Raw genomic sequence first — 17,022 nt, 5'->3', positions numbered from 1 at the left:
CATAGTTGAAGTGTACCTATGATGAAAATTACAGGCCTCATCTTTTTAAGTGGGAGAACTTGCACAATTGGTGGCTGACTAAATACTTTTTTGCCCCACTGTATACAGGCTACAAGGTTGCAGACAATTTGGCGTTAACTGAGTCAATTCAGAGAATGTGATAAATGCCTAACACTTTTATTATGATTGTTTAATTCAGTAATTGTATTTAATTGGTAAAGTTCAAATGGAATAAGAGCACAACCTTGAGGGAGTATTGTGTGTGATATGTCCAGGCTCTGGGCTGCGTGGTGTCCTACCTTGCTGTGGAGCTCACTGTCCAGCAGAGAGCCGGGAGAGCAGGCCACACTGCAGCACCTCCATGTCCAGCTCCCTGAAGAAGGGACGGTAGGACACAAGACTGACCCCTGGCCTGCTGGCCTCCTGAACCTTCTCCTTCTCTGGATAGAGGGAACAGGGGTAGAGGGAAGACAATAAAATATAATTTAATTACTCCCCTGGAAAAAAGAGTACTGTATGTAAAAGTCACATCCTGTGACAAAGGTGAGAGGTCAGAGGTGAGTGTGTGTTAACCTGCTGGGTCTCCTCTGCCTCCGTGCCCTCCTCCAGCTGAGAGCTGTCTGCTGCTGAGTTCTTAGCAGGGGCTTTCCTCTTCTTACCAGTACCCTCTGCAAGATAACCACCACAATAAGTGTTGAATCTCATCTCAGGAAAAGCTTTAAAAATATAGATTGTCTTTCCCTTCTTTGGAACAACGGTGGAGCTAGACGCTGGAGCTCCCTCTGTACTCTCCCCATCAAAGTTGGCTAGAGGAGGAGCATAGCCAGGTATTTCTGAAACCCAAAAGCTGGAATGGTCAAATTAACAGTCCATGGGAATTCTCACATTTTCAAAGCATGTAATATTTAAACATTTTGATCAGAGAAATTTTGATAAAATGCATTTTACATTTTAATTTCCTGTCCGTTATTATAGTATTGTTTCAGTGCAGTATTATACCTGCCAAAGTCCTGTCCAATAGAGTCTGGAGGTAGGTGATGTTCTGAAGACGAGTCACCACCTTCATTTTCATCTCAGGTTCTTTCTGACTGCAGAATGCATTCACAACCTGTGTATACACACACATACACACACACACACACACACACACAAGCAGGTGAGTTGAGTAAACACAGACAAACACATTGGTAAAACAGATGAGATCAGACTGAGCTAATTTGATTTGTGAGTCAAGTGTCGATAGATACAGTTGAAGTCGGAAGTTTATATACACTTAGGTTGGAGTCTCCCCAAAATTCTTGTTAACAAACTATAGTTTTGGAAAGTCGGTTAGGACATCTACTTTGTGCATGACACAAGTCATTTTTCCAACAATTGTTTACAGACAGATTATTTCACTTATAATTCACTGTATCACAATTCCAGTGGGTCAGAAGTTTACATACACTAAGTTGACTGTGCCTTTAAACAGCTTGGAAAATTCCAGAAAATGATGTCATGGCTTTAGAAGCTTCTGATAGGCTAATTGACATAATTTGAGTCAATTGGAGGTGTACCTGTGAATGTATTTCAAGGCCTACCTTGAGGGACTGGTGCACTTCACAAAATAGATGGCTTCATGAGGAGGGAAAATTATGTAGATATATTGAAGCAACATCTCAAGACATCAGTCAGGAAGTTAAAGCTTGGTCGCAAATGGGTCTTCCAAATGAACAATGAGCACAAGCATACTTCCGAAGATGTTGCAAAATGGCTTAAGGACAACAAAGTCCCGGTATTGGAGTGGTCATCACAAAGCCCTGACCCCATCCCATATAAAATTGGTGGGCAGAACTGAAAAAGTGTGTGCGAGCAAGGAGGCCTACAAACCTGACTCAGTTACACCAGCTCTGTCAGGAGGAATGGGCCAAAATTCACCCAACTTATTGTGGGAAGCTTGTGGAAGGCTACCCGTAAACGTTTGATCCAAGTTAAACAATTTAAAGGCAACACTACCAAATACTAATTGAGTCTATGTAAACTTCTGACCCACTGGGAATGTGATGAAATAAATAAAAGCTGAAATCAATCAGTCTCTCTACTACTATTCTGAAATGTCATATTCTTAAAAAAAAGTGGTGATCCTAACTGACCTAAGACAGGGAATTTTTACTAGGATTAAATGTCAGGAATTGTGAAAAACTGAGTTTAAATGTATTTGGCTAAGGTGTATGTAAACTTCCGACTTCAACTGTAGATACAGGTGACATAAACATGAAAACACAGATACGGGCGGGAGAGGTGTGTAACATGAACATGGGAGACATAAAGAGTGAATTATAGGTGTGACATGCAAGATAAGACAGATCCACAAATATGCCATATGAATGGAGTCCACACCTTGCTATAGACCATAAATCCCTTGTCTAAGACATCCCATTACCCCATTGTCTAAGAAAGAGCTGTAGTGACCTCTCTAAACCAGTTGATGGTGTGGAAGAGCAGGCCAGAGAGGAACTCTCTACTAGGCTTGGACAGGCTCTCTGACTTCTCCACCACATCCATGTCAGTCAGGATCAGAGGGCAGCCTGCAAACACACACACACACACACACATACACAAACTCCCATTAGAAAGGCAAGAACCATAGCATGTCTACTCCATTCCCAGCACAGCAGGCTGATTTGAAACATGCAGGTGTCTGCTGCAGTGTTACTAGCCGTACATGATCTACTTGAAGTGTTTTCATTTTCAAAAAGTACTTGTACTTATGCGTATAGCTGGGCCGATAAAACAAAAATTATCGACAACGACCGTACCAACCATTATCAAGGACATTTACCGTCCTTGATAAGGTAAGTCTGTAGGTCTGTGCCGTCAGAAAAGTATTCACTCCTTGTTACAGCCTGAATTTAAAATTGAGATTTGAGATTCTTTTGTCACAGACCTACACACAATGCATTAGCATCTAACAGCCCCCGTGATATGCAACTTTACAGGGAAGTTAGAAACCAATATACACAGGCAGTTCGAAAAGCCAAGGCTAGCTTTTTCAAGCAGAAATTTGCTTCCTGCAACACAAACTCAAAAAAGTTCTGGGACACTGTAAAGTCCTTGGAGAATAAGAACACCTCCTCCCAGCTGCCCACTGCACTGAGGAAAGGAAACTCTGTCACCACCGATAAATCCACTATAATTGAGAATTTCAATAAGCATTTTTCCACGGCTGGCCTTGCTTTCCACCTGGCTACCCCTACCCCGGTCAACAGCACTGCACCCCTGTTAGGTGAGAATTATCGGTTAATTGAATGATTCGAATATTCCGCCCTGAAACATATAATTGTATGGAAGTGATTAGAATGTATAACATCATAATCAATAAATGTGTAGTCTAGTCAGAATTAGGGTAAAGACAATATGTCTTTATGGTATTATAAACACAGACTGTCTGAGCTTGGTGCCGACCTGACTAGAGATTTGGGAGAAGGACAGGGAGTATGTCTCAAGGACAAGGTCACTAATCTCTGGCGGCTGGGTAGCAGGACATGTGTGTGCGTATGTTTGTATGCATGCATGTGTGTGTGTGTGTGTGTGTGTGTGTGTGTGTGTGTGTGTGTGTGTGTGTGTGTGTGTGTGTGTGTGTGTGTGTGTGTGTGTGTGTGTGTGTGTGTGTGTGTGTGTGTGTGTGTGTGTGCGTATGGTTGTGTGAATGTGTGGGCGTGAGAAGTCAGTATAAAATGAATTGTTTTGTATTCCTGACTTTAGAACGTTCTCTGAATAAACCTTTTTGACTATCTATTGTAGCTGGGCCTCCGTCTGTTTCATTCGACCAGGATCTTACAAATTCTGGTTTGCAGACTCAGTAATATAATTAAATTGGGTTATGTACCTGGAGAACAAAATTCTCTTATCAACCCCCCACAGCAACTCGCTCAAGCCTTCCCCATTTCTCCTTCTCCCAAATCCAGTCAGCTGATGTTCTGAAAGAGCTGTTAAAGCCTGAATTTAAAATGGATCACATTGAGATTTTTTTGTCACTGACCTACACACAATGCATTAGCATCGAACAGCCCCCGTGATATGCAACTTTTCAGGGAAGTTAGAAACCAATATACACAGGCAGTTAGAAAAGCCAAGGCTAACTTTTTCAAGCAGAAATTTGCTTCCTGCAACACAAACTCAAAAAAGTTCTGGGACACTGTAAAGTCCATGGAGAATAAGAACACCACCTCCTTTTTCTACGGCTGGCCATGCTTTCCACCTGGCTAACCCTACCCCGGTCAACAGCTCTGCACCCCCCACAGAAACTTGCCCAAACCTTCCCCATTTCTCCTTCTCCCAAATCCAGTCAGCTGATGTTCTGAAAGAGCTGCAAAATCTAAACCCCTACAAATCAGCTGGGTTAGACAATCTGGACCCTCTTCTTCTAAAATTATCCGCCGCCATTGTTGCAACCCCTATTACTAGCCTGTTCAACCTCTCTTTCGTATCATCTGAGATCGCTATTGGAAAGCTGCCGCAATCATCCCCCTCTTCAAAAGGGATGTGACAATATAAACCCAAACTGTTACAGACCTACTGTATATCTATCCTACCCTGCCTTTCTAAAGTCTTCGAAAGCCAAGTAAACAAACAGATCACCGACCATTTCGAATCCCACCATACCTTCTCCGCTATGCAATCTGGTTTCCGAGCTGGTCATGGGTGCACCTCAGCCACGCTCAAGGTCTGAAATGATATCATAGCCGCCATCTATAAAAGACAATACTGTGCAGCCGTATTCATCGACCTGGCCAAGGCTTTCGACTCTGTCAGTCACTGCATTCTTATCGGCAGACTCAACAGCCTTGGTTTCTCAAATGACTGCCTCGCCTGGTTCACCAACTACTTCTCAGATAGAGTTCAGTGTGTCAAATCGGAGGGCCTGTTGTCCGGACCTCTGGCAGTCTCTATGGGGATGCCACAGGGTTCAATTCTCGGGCCGACTCTTTTCTCTCTATACATCAATGATGTTGCTCTTGCTGCTGGTGATTCTCTGATCCACCTCTACGCAGACGACACCATTCTGTATACTTCTGGCCCGTCTTTGGACACTGTGTTAACAAACCTCCAGACGAGCTTCAATGCCATACAACACTCGTTCCGTGGCTTCCAACTGCTCTTAAATGCAAGCAAAACGAAATGCTTGATCTTCAACCGATCACTGCCCGCAACCGATCGCTGGACGGTTCTGACTTAGAATTTGTGGACAACTACAAATACCTAGGTGTCTGGCTAGACTGTAAACTCTACTACCAGACTCACATTAAGCATCTCCAATCCAAAATTAAATCTAGAATCGGCTTCCAATTTCGCAACAAAGCATCCTTCACTCATGCTGCCAAACATACCCACGTAAAACTGTCTGTCCTACCGATCCTTGACTTCGGCGATGTCATTTACAAAATAGCCTCCAACACTCTACTCAGCAAATTGGATGTAGTCTATCACAGTGCCATCCATTTTGTCACCAAAGCCCCATATACTACCCACCACTGCAACCTGTATGCTCTCGTTGGCTGGCCCTCGCTACATATTCATCGCCAAACCCACTGGCTCCAGGTCATCCATAAGTCCTTGCTAGGTAAAGCCCCACCTTATCTCAGCTAACTGGTCACCATAGCAGCACCCACCCGTAGCACGCGCTCCAGCAGGTATATTTCACTGGTCACCTCCAAAGCCAACTCCTGCTTTGGCCGCCTTTCCTTCCAGTTCTCTGCTGCCAATAACTGGAACAAATTTCAAAAATCACTGAAGCTGGAGTCTTACATCTCCCTCACTTACTTTAAGCATCAGCTGTCAGAGCAGCTTACCGATCATTGCACCTGTACATAGACCATCTGTAAATAGCCCACCCAACTACCTCATCCCCATATTGTTATTTTTGTTCTCCTTTGCACCCCAGTATTTCTACTTGCACATTAATCTTCTGCACATCTATCACTCTAGTGTTTAATTGCTAAATTGTAATTATTTCGCCACTATGGCCTATTTATTGCCTCCCTAATCTTACTACATTTGCACACACTGTATATAGATTTTTCTATTGTGTTATTGACTGTACGTTTGTTTATCCCATGTGTAACTCTGTGTTGTTTATGTCGCACTGCTTTGCTCTATCTTGGCCAGGTCGCAGTTGTAATTGAGAACTTGTTCTCAACTGGCCTACCTGGTTAAATAAAGGTGAAATAAAAAATAAAATAAAAAACTTGATGCCTTCCAACACTGTCCTGATTGCTGCTGGATGCTGAGGTGTTGCAGGACCTTGTGGCAAAATGAGACCAGAAACTAAGACAAGTGGCTTTGCCGTTTTGAATAATTGTAAATGTAAAATCCGAGGGAAGGTCGAGTGTTCTGTGGATTCATAATAGTATACACTGGTGCTCTGAGGTGATGGGAGTGTGTTGGTGTTTCAGTTTGTTAGAGCAGCCCCTTTGTCCCTTGTTCTTCATGCGGATCTGAGAGGCCTGCAGCACAGGAGGGAGAACACACAGCTCCAGATCCAGCTTCTTACGCAGGTCACACACCACCTGATACCTCACAGAGAACCCCGCACCACTCAGCGAGACAAACACATCATCATCATCATCATAAAGCAGATTGTGGTCTGTCATGGGGAAAAATGTTGTGTGGTGGTAACAAAAAAACTATTTGTGAGGCACTTTCATAGGTGTAGTCTTTGTTTTTGTTATTAGAAAGAAAAGTGCAAGACTACATGTAGTGACAGTGATGCCACTGTGTGTGACCTCTGACCTCTAGGGCATCTAAGGAGGAGATGGAGTGCAGGATGAACTTGACCACCACAGCAGGTCCTCCAGCTGGACAGCAGACAGGGTGGCCATGACAGCCACACGCACCTGACACACAGGACCACAGAGACACCACACATTTAAGTCAAATGAACATTATGGGGTGTGAAATATTCTATGTATTGTTGTAATGTATTGATTTTTGGAATATCTTTGAAGTAAAGGAGCAGTTTGTCGATATAAAGCAAATGTACATGTATGTTTAAATAGAGGAACAACCACCTTCAAAGGCCAGAGAGTACTCTAGCTCTAAAGGCAGCTATCAGTCAACAAGCCATTTGATCTCATTTGTTAAGAGCCTCAGAATAACTGTAAGTACAGAGGCAATCAGCCAATAGCATAATTGTTACAGGGATTCTGTAACATTCTGTCAGTGTTGTGAGTGAAGTACACCTTTGTGTCAACAAGCCCTGAGCTGTGAACATCCCATTACTTATTGAACAGATCCAACACAGAGTGTAATTCTAGCCTTATTGAATCACCAATGAGAGCTTTAGCCAGAAACAACAATAAATGGACTTCAGACTCTGTGTGTGTGTGTGTGTGTGTGTGTGTGTGTGTGTGTGTGTGTGTGTGTGTGTGTGTGTGTGTGTGTGTGTGTGTGTGTGTGTGTGTGTGTGTGTGTGTGTGTGTGTGTGTGTGTGTGTGTGTGTGTGTGTGTGTGTGTGTGTGTGTTTGTGTGTCTGCTACCTCAGCTATCAGAGTGGAGCTCAGATTCAATCTAGAGAGGGCATAGTCAGCTGAGTGTTTTCCTGGAGTAAGGAGCTACAGAGGAGAGGAGAGAGAGAATAGGAGGGAGATATAACTGATAGTCAAAGTGATTTTTCATGAGTCATGACATCACATATCCCCACAAAAAACACTAGACTAACAGGGCTCCACCCACTTGAGCTCGCTGGCGATGTCACTGTGCTGAGAGTCCTCCAGGATCTCTGGCAGACTGTTGATGATGTCACGCTGAATCTCCACTGGCGCCATGGAAACCAGCTGCATCAGCTTACCTGCTAACTCCTTGTCACGCCCTGATCTGTTTCACCTGTCCTTGTGATTGTCTTCACCCCCTCCAGGTCTCGCTTATTTTCCCCAGTGTATTTATCCCTGTGTTTCCTGTCTCTCTGTGCCAGTTCGTCTTGTATGTTTCCAAGTCAACCAGCGGTTTTCCCATTCTCCTGCTTTTTGCATTATCCTTTTTCTAGTCCTCCCAGTTTTGACCCTTGCCTGTTTCTGTACTTTGTACCCGCTTGCCTGACCATTCTGCCTGCCTTGACCACGAGCCTGTCTGCCACTCTGTACCTCCTGGACTCTGATTTGGTTTTGACCTTTTTGCCTGTCCACAACCATTCTCTTGCCTACCCCTTTGGATTAATAAACATTGTAAGACTCCAACCATCTGCCTCCTGTGTCTGCATTTGGGTCTCGCCTTGTGCCTTGATAGTGACAGGTTACAGTGAGGTTTGAGGAAAGTCAGTCTAGCCTTGCTACTTAGTGGGAATATACAGATGGAATTAGTGTAGAGTATAGGTTAGATCTGCTGTCATAGTGTTAATGACCAAAGTCTACAACAAAAAGAAAAAAGGAAAGGCTTTACAAAATTGTGGTCATATGACAGATAAAGACCCCAACACTACTTAGACCAATGTGTTTTTGCATAGAGAGAGGCTGTCAAACCGGCAACATCTCGATCCCCAGCAGCATGCACAGCAGACTCTCCTAAAATGAGCTGACAGAGCTGGACCACAGACAGGACACAAAGTGATGTTTCCATGTAACAATTTTCTAATTCTCTACTGCCACTGAGCAAACATTTCAGAGAATTTGAGAGAGCCAGGTGCCCTGCTCCCCTTGGGGCTGTGTGATCTGTGGCGTTACCTGCAGGTCCCATCGGCCAGGCGTGGTACACAGGGAGGAGACAGTCCCTGAACCTCTCAGGATCCTCAATGTGAGACTCCAGTCCTTTGATGAACTCCTGGACAATCTGTTAGACATCAAGGTCAGAAGATCAGGCATCACGCTTTATAGAATGTGCAATACCAAAGACAGTTTGGAAACATTATACTCACACCGGGGTATCTGGGACTCTTATTCAGTCGTTGCTGGAGTCTCTTTTGGAAAACCATTTGTTCTACAGCTTACAAAGCAATATAATGATGCATTATCCACCAATTGCCAGTTAAGAACAATAATTAGTCAATATGTTGATGAATGACTATTGAGGGTGTGTGTCTTTCTTACCAATTTCATTGAATATACTGCCTTTTCTCAAGATGACCAGCCCGCGCATAGAAATTGACCAAAGACAGAGTCATTATTGGTGTCCTCCTGAGTAGTGGCCTTGGACTGATGCCCAGTGGTCTTACTCTTCTTGGGTTCTGAATGAGATGGGGATGGATCCCTAATGAACTGACTGACACTAGCTAGTTTGTGTATTTCTCATGAGACATACAAAGTCAATAGACACAGTCTGGTTTCCTTGTTTGTTTGAGCGCCTGAAAGACTTAAATTACTTACTTGACACATCTGGTGGAGCAGCACTTTCGCTTTTTTCCACAGAGGGGCGTCTCTTCTTGCGCATCATTTTCTGGAAAATGGAATGAGACAAATGAAGAGGTCATCCACAGGCAGGCCCGGTTCCACAAGGGGGCTAAAAGGGGCTTAGCCCTTCAGTTAAAACTTTATCCCCCACAGTTTTAGTTGTATGTCTCTATATAAAAATAGCAAAAAAGTTTCAATGATTGAGTGACAGGTTGGTGCAAAATCTGTATCTCCGCTGCGCCATGTCAGCGCAATGAACAGGGTGCGCCGCAGTGTGTGTAGGGGGGCTATAGAAAGCCACTGGGCGGTTAGGTATGACTCCTTTGGGTTTCCATAAAAAGCGGGGGAAAACGCATGTGTTTGTACAACACAGAAGTAAGAGTGGAGGCAATAGGGCTTCTGAAGGCATTGACGGTCCCCAGCTTTAAGTTTACAGCCACCATGCTCCACAGAATCCTTAGTCTTCACGATCCTCCAAACCAATTACTCCAGGCAAAAGTCAAAGTGGTCCGCAGTGCATTGGAGTTTGTCGAGATGTTAAGATGTGACAGTGAGTTTGAAGCCATTTGGGCACAGTGCAGTGTGAGTGGCACTGAAGCACCACCAGCTCCAAGCAAACGACAACGTTATGTACGTACAAATTTCCAGCAATACGTGGTGGACAGTACAGTAGGCCAGCAGGACAGAGGAGAAGAGACTGAGTGTATAAGACTGTTCTTCAGCACGTTGGACGCTGTCATTGGTGAAATGTCTGAACGATTCAGTGAATGCGACAGCCAGCTGGTGGAGGCCCTATGTGCCCTTGACCCAGAGAGCCATTACTTTCTAGATATGAAAAAGGTGAAACCACTTCTGGATCTAAGCAAAACAGTTCAAATCAAAACAAATTGTATTTGTCACATGTGCCGAATACAACCTTACAGTGAAATGCTTACTTACAAGCCCTTAACCAACAATGCAGTTTTAAGAAAAATAAGTGTTATGTAAAAAATGTAAGCAGCAGTAAAATAACAGTAGCAAGGATATGAAACAGGGGGTACCGGTACATCGTCAATGTGCGGGGGCACAGCTTAGTAGAGGTAATTGAGGTAGTATTTACAAATAGGTAGAGTTAAAGTGACTATGCATAGATAATAAACAGAGAGTAGCAGCAGCATAACAGGGACACATATGCAATCTGGTTTCCGAGCTGGTCATGAGTGCACCTCAGCCATGCTCAAGGTCCTAAATGATATCATAACTGCCATCGATAAAATAAAATACTGTGCAGCTGTATTCATTGACCTGGCCAAGGCTTTCGACTCTGTCAATCACTGCGTTCTTATCGGCAGACTCAACAGCCTTGGTTTCTCAAATGACTGCCTCGTCTGGTTCACCAACTACTTCTCAGATAGAGTTCAGTGTGTCAAATCGGATGGTCTGTTGTCTAGACCTCTGGCAGTCTCTATGGGGGTGCCACAGGGTTCAATTCTCGGGCCGACTCTTTTCTCTGTATACATCAATGATGTTGCTCTTGCTGCTGGTGATTCTCTGATCCACCTCTACGCAGACGACACCATTCTGTATACTTCTGGCCCTGCTTTGGACACTGTGTTAACTAACCTCCAGACGAGCTTCAATGCCATAAAACTCTCCACAGTGAAACATGGTGGTGGCAGCATCATGCTGTGGAGATGTTTTTCATCGGCAGGTACTGGGAAACTGATAAGAATTGAAGGAATGATGGATGGCGCTAAATACAGGGAAATTCTTGAGGGAAACCTGTTTCAGCATTCCAGAGATTTGAGACTGAGACGGAGGTTCACCTTCCAGCAGGAAAATGACTTTAAGCATACTGCTAAATCAACACTCGAGTGGTTTAAGGGGAAACATTTAAATGTCTTGAAATGCCCTAGTCAATGCCCAGATCTCAATCCAATTGACAATCTGTGGTATGACTTAAAGATTGCTGTACACTAGCAGGAACCCATCCAACTTGAAGGAGCTGGAGCAGTTTTGCTTTGAAGAATGGGCAAAAATCCCAGTGGCTAGATGTGCCAAGCTTATAGAGACATATCCCAAGAGACTTGCAGCTGTAATTGATGCAAAAGGTGTCTCTACAAAGTATTGACTTTGTGGGGGTGAATAGTTATGCACGCTCAAGTTTTCAGTTTTTTTGTCTTATTTATGGTTTGTTTCACAATTAAAAATATTTTGCATCTTCAAAGTGGTAGGCATGTTGTGTAAATCAAATGATACAAACCCCCCCAAAATCTATTTTAATTCCAGGTTGTAAGGCAACAAAATAGGAAAAATTCCAAAGGGGGTAAATACTTTCGGCAAGGGACTGTACTATGATGAACATATTATGGTTATCATATAATTTCTGCAGCCTTGAAAGGCAGACATCAACATGGCCGAACGAGAGGCTACCAGTGACGTATAGAAATCGCTTTCTACGGATACAAGCTTTTTTTCTTCGACTACAAATCGTTTTCTACGGATGATAACTTTTTGTATTTTCTTGTCGTCAAATCCCTGCCAAAAGTCAGGTGACCTAAGCGCTTCCAAATATGGAGTTGCAGGTTTGCCATATCTGCCATGTTTGCGCATATCTCTCATATGTGCAAATCTTTATGGCAATCATTTCACTTAAGGCCCTTGGAAATGACCTGCATATCTGCAGTTCTTTAAAAAATGCAATATATTAATTTACAAATACAAATAAAAGGGGTTTGTTTGTGGATAATGAATTGCATTTGTGGATAGTGATTTATAATTGTGGAAAGTTATTTACATTTGTGGAAAGTGATTTACATTTGTGGAAAGTGATTTACATTTGTGGAAAGTGATTTACATTTGTGGATTGGTGATTTACATTTGTGGATTGGTACTTATTTGTACAGATCATAATACACAAATGCAAAATGCATGCTGTGTGTTCACAATATATTTGGCATGATATTGATCCTATACCTCTTGCGCTCACTTTTTTGTTTCCGGCACCTTCCCTTTTACAAAAAAGAGAAATGATTGGATGATGATATGATAACGTTCATGGTTAGTTAGCCATTTTATAGTCCGCAATGTTATTGACCCAATTTGTTCTTGTAAGTACATAGATGGAACTAGCTAGCTAGCCACACTGCTATTGTTGGGTTGAGAAATTGTCTAGTGACTAAATTAGTTAAAACCTCTTAAGGATCCGACCCTTTAAAAAATGTTTTTGCCTAAAATGACATACCCAATTCTAACTGCCTGTAGCTCAGGACCTGAAGCAAGGATTTGCATATTCTTGATACCATTTGAAAGGAAACACTTTGAAATTTGTGGAAATTAATGTAGGAGAATATAACACATTAGATCTGGTAAAAGATAATACAAAGAAAAAAACATGCGCTTTTTGTTTGTTTTTTGTACCATCATCTTTGAAATGCAAGAGAAAGGCCATAATGTATTATTCCAGCCCAGGCACAATTTCGATTTTAGCCACTTGATGGGAGCGGTGTTTGTGCAAAGTTTTAGACTGATCCAATGAACCATTGCATATCTGTTCAAAATGTTGTATCAGACTGTCCAAATGTGCCTAATTGGTTAATTAATACATTTTCAAGTTCATAATTGTGTACTCTCCTCAAACAATGGCATGGCATTCTTTCACTGTAATAGCTACTGTAAATTGGACAGTGCAGTTAGATTAACAATAATTTAAGCTTTATGCCGATATCAGATATGTCTATGTCCTGGGATTAAAAAATATATACTTACAACCTAATGCTAATCACATTAGCCTACGTTAGCTCAACCGTCCCGCGGGGGGGACGGGGGGGGGGGGGACGACGACGACACTAATCACGTAGAGGTTGAGTAGCCGCAAGTATAAGACTAGTCTAGTGTTACTCAATTATTCATTGGCTAACGTTAGCTAACTCTCGAAACTGATAGATTGTAAATTAGACAGATGTTTCACGGAAGCGTGGCCTGCAATAATTTGTTCATTTTACTTACTGAGGAAGGATTATAGAGAATGAAACGTAGTGTAACACCCTGGGTTTATAAGCGCGGAAATCGACTGTGCCGCAAAAATCGACTCTGCCGCACTTCGGGCTAGAAGGTCGAGGGTTCGAGACCTGCTCCCTGCTGTTTCATTACAGTACTGTAAGAATTGGTGAGAGCAACTCTTCAAAGTACAGGGCAGATTCCCACCAGTGTTTTGCAATGCAGTGAGGGACCTTGTATAAAGTCAAGACAGTAGCAATATTGTGAAACCAGTGAAACTCTAGCCGTCTACTAGGTCTCTAACACAGAAAGAACAATGATACAGATTTTGACTGGATGTGTAAATGCGAAGCATCCGGTTGGCATTTCCACTCACTACCAAATATGGTAGTGAGAGGAAGCCCACTGGGGGCTGTGGGAGAAGATGGAACAGATGGATTTTGTCCGACATTCTGCAAATCTGCTCATCAATTAAACATTTTATCTCAATACAGTTTTCTGTTCGCAAAACTAGAATATGTTATGAACAGAACTGACTAAGTTTTGTAGACTTCACCCTTTGCAAAAGTTTTTTAAAAATCGCGCTGTTTAGGAGTGCAAAGGCGAATGAGTTATTGCACATGCGCACTTCACATCGTAGGCGTTCCCTAACGGAAATATGCAGATATATACTAGAACGCGCCAATAGGATATCGCTTGCGCGTGCTTGGCTCTGCCCACCTCCTTGCTTGTTCTGCCCACTATGACTCATTTGTTCCCATTGGAAACGACAAGCAGTGGTCTATCTTGGTTTAGTTATAAAAATCTTTGTCTCTACTTTAGACGTTCAAGGGGTGTCATTATAATTTCTATCGTATTGTATTCTTCAAGTGTACATAGTTGTTTGTCCTGGATAACGCATACTCGTGCGATTTTAATACAAAATATCCCAATATTTCTAGACCGTCCCTAAAATGTTCATGAAGTCCCTCCCATTTCCGTGTTGATACCTTGTATAAAAAGTCCAACAGAGCATTTTCGCAGACAGAAGCGGGGAGTGACATTTACCAGGTTAATGGCTGTATGTAAGAGGTTCTACGACCTGACAGCAAAGCTCCTTACAGGAGAATTGTTTAATTTCTCGTCTCTTCAGGGTAAAGTGGTGCTGATCGAGAATGTGGCGTCTCTCTGAGGCACGACCACCAGGGATTACACCCAGATGAATGAGCTCCATGAACGGTACGCCGACAAGGGGCTAGTGATTCTGGGGGTGCCCTGCAATCAGTTCGGACATCAGGTAAGAGGGGATGCATTTTCTTATAATTCTAAATATGGGCTAATGTCACTGTATTCTTCCTCATCATAGCCCCCCTATCCAGTTTTAGAAAATGTAAGCTAATTTAGGACTAATCCATTTCTATACAATTTTAAAAAACTCATGTTTTGAGAACAGCAAAAACAAGTAAAAATGACCCAGCCATTATCACTTTGGTTGCAGTAGTAAAGTAATTTTAAGTAATTTCACACTATTCTACTCATTTTGCCATCGGCTGGGAAAAAATAACAAGGTTGGGCTTCAGTGTCCTTATATATAGCTATAGGCCTGATCTTAATTCCTAATGAAGGGGAAAGGGCACTATCAATGAGGAAATTAGATGGTGTCCATCCAATTTATTGAGGGTTCTAGCTATGGCTTTTGACAATGGACTCACCTTGATATTAGGCCACTTTTGAGATCAAACATCTGACACTTTTTTTTCTGTACATGTTACATATTCTTCCCATCTACTCCTGCAGGAGAACTGCAAGAACGAAGAGATCCTGATGTCCTTAAAGTATGTCCGTCCGGGAAATGGCTTTGAGCCGAAGTTCCAGCTCCTTGAGAAAGTGGATGTGAATGGGAAGGACGCCCACCCCCTGTTTGTGTACCTCAAGGAGAAGCTGCCATTCCCAAGCGACGAGCCCATGGCCTTAATGAATGACCCCAAGTGCATCATCTGGAGTCCCGTCTGCAGGACTGACATCGCCTGGAACTTTGAGAAGTTCCTCATTGGGTCAGCCGGGGAGCCATTCAAGCGTTATGGCAGGAGATTCCTTACCAGCAGCATTGAGGGTGACATCAAGGAGCTTCTCAATACGGCTGACTAAACCGTCCGTGTTGGTCACACAGAAGCAATGGTGGAGAGTGGAAATCATGTCAATGAGTTGTAATGGCTTTTCAAATTATAAACTATTGTCACACTTTGGGAAATGTGCTTGGCTATAACTAAAAAATAAACAACTTTCAACAGCTCCCCATTCAACAAATACTTCCTCCTCCTTACAAGATTAGCTTCTGTGTGACAGCAGCACACCCATTATCTTTTCAAATCATGTGCTGTGCTCTCATATGCAAAATGCTGCTGTGTTCTGAACTTTTATTAAATGAAGGCATCCATTGAAACCAAGCCTTTTGTGAGAGGGATGTCTGATGAAATGTAAAAGACTTAACATAACAGTTGCCTTTGGCCCATGTAAAGCACGACTGTGTTTCAAGAAGTGTAAGAAGTTGCCCAAATAAATTATTTCCCCTTTGTGTTATCTGTCTTAGTCTTTAATAGGAGTTTCATGTGATTAATGCTCAGGTCAAATGTGAAAGTGTGGCATGAGCAAAAAGTTGCTTTAGTTGCCCTTAGATGCTTATCCTTGGTCAGTTCACATTTCCCCCACTTATGGTTAAGGTAAGGATTGAGGGAGGGGAAGCTGCTGATTCTAGATGTGCACCTGAGCCAAAAAGGCTGAAAGAGAAGGGATTTTTTTTCTTCTCAGAATAGCCAGGCGAGGAAGTGCTAGTCATTCTGACAGGCAAAATTTGGCTACTCAAGTTCTCTGGTGAATGACATTCTGAATCATTGAGGCTGACCTATAAGTAGGTCAATGAATCATAGCAGGATTACCTTGCCAGTTCCCATCTGGAACACAACCAAAAAAGGCTACCAGTGTGGCTGTGTGAACAGGCAGTAGATTTTTAATTTGATTTTTTAGAATTTATAGCACCGTTTGAGTGGGGAGGGAGGGGATTTAAATGATCTGAGGGAGGAAATATCCTGATATATACATTCTTGTCATTTAACAGATGCTCTTACCATGTGCAACTTAGTTAGCACATTCATCTTAAGATAGCAAGGTGAGACTATCACAGTAAGGAAACATTTATGAAAGATGTTTATTTGCTTAGATGCTTTGAATGCCATTTGTTTAGTTCATTCAACGACTCCAGGAAGTTATTCTGTAAAAAAAAACACCAAGGAAATGGATGCAATTTCAGGTTGCATCACATTATTGCCTAAGGATATGGTGAATAACCGTATGTACTTACGCAATACACTAATAATTTAAGCAAGAATGTCTGTGATGCAATAGCTCTTGTTTTTTCCAATTCTTACTTTTCTGAAAAGCAACTAGTCCAAACAAGACACTCTTTTAGGCTTCCAGTCTTTATTGTATTTTCATTCCAAATAATTCTCCATTAAAAATGTATATTGCAGATATTGGCAATATGATTAATATTAGAACAGTTATGTACCTACTTTTGAAATAGTGTGATTATTACAGTGGCCACTAGCCAGTACCCTGCCCTGAACCTTAGTAACTGTTACTAGCTGGCTACAACCCGGTACTCTACCCTGCACCTTAGAGACTGCTGCCCTAAGTACATAGTAATTTA

The 17,022-nt window shown here is 42.5% G+C and overlaps 1 protein-coding gene and 1 pseudogene across 1 annotated transcript; one reads left to right on the top strand and one right to left on the bottom strand.

Moving 5' to 3' along the window:
• Positions 1–28: 28 nt before the first annotated feature.
• Positions 29–9,402, bottom strand: LOC120064747 (Fanconi anemia group D2 protein homolog). The gene is made up of 10 exons (XM_039015362.1): positions 9,336–9,402; positions 8,888–8,949; positions 8,697–8,802; positions 7,714–7,858; positions 7,518–7,592; positions 6,772–6,875; positions 2,452–2,567; positions 1,000–1,108; positions 574–833; positions 29–440 (listed from the first exon to the last, which is right to left on the bottom strand). The coding sequence occupies exons 1-5, from the start codon at positions 9,400–9,402 to the stop codon at positions 7,544–7,546; spliced, it is 429 nt and encodes a 142-aa protein (XP_038871290.1). The 3' UTR covers positions 29–440; positions 574–833; positions 1,000–1,108; positions 2,452–2,567; positions 6,772–6,875; positions 7,518–7,543.
• Positions 9,403–14,327: 4,925 nt separating this feature from the next.
• Positions 14,328–15,896, top strand: LOC120064561 (annotated as a pseudogene).
• Positions 15,897–17,022: the final 1,126 nt, after the last annotated feature.

The sequence above is a fragment of the Salvelinus namaycush genome, chromosome 20 (genome assembly GCF_016432855.1).
Source record: "Salvelinus namaycush isolate Seneca chromosome 20, SaNama_1.0, whole genome shotgun sequence".
Taxonomy (NCBI): Eukaryota; Metazoa; Chordata; class Actinopteri; order Salmoniformes; family Salmonidae; genus Salvelinus; species Salvelinus namaycush.
Note: the sequence above shows the minus strand (reverse complement) of the source record. Positions and strands in the feature narration are given on the sequence as shown.

Bases quoted from the DNA above. Each gene is read 5' to 3' on its own strand.
- LOC120064747 (XM_039015362.1), bottom strand. From the start codon at position 9,402: ATGATGCGCAAGAAGAGACGCCCCTCTGTGGAAAAAAGCGAAAGTGCT. The intron at 8,950-9,335 runs GTAAGTAATTTA...TGTAAGCTGTAG, and splicing joins TGCTCCACCAGATGTGTCAA to AACAAATGGTTTTCCAAAAG. The intron at 7,593-7,713 runs GTGGGTGGAGCC...TCTCCTCTGTAG, and splicing joins GACATCGCCAGCGAGCTCAA to CTCCTTACTCCAGGAAAACA.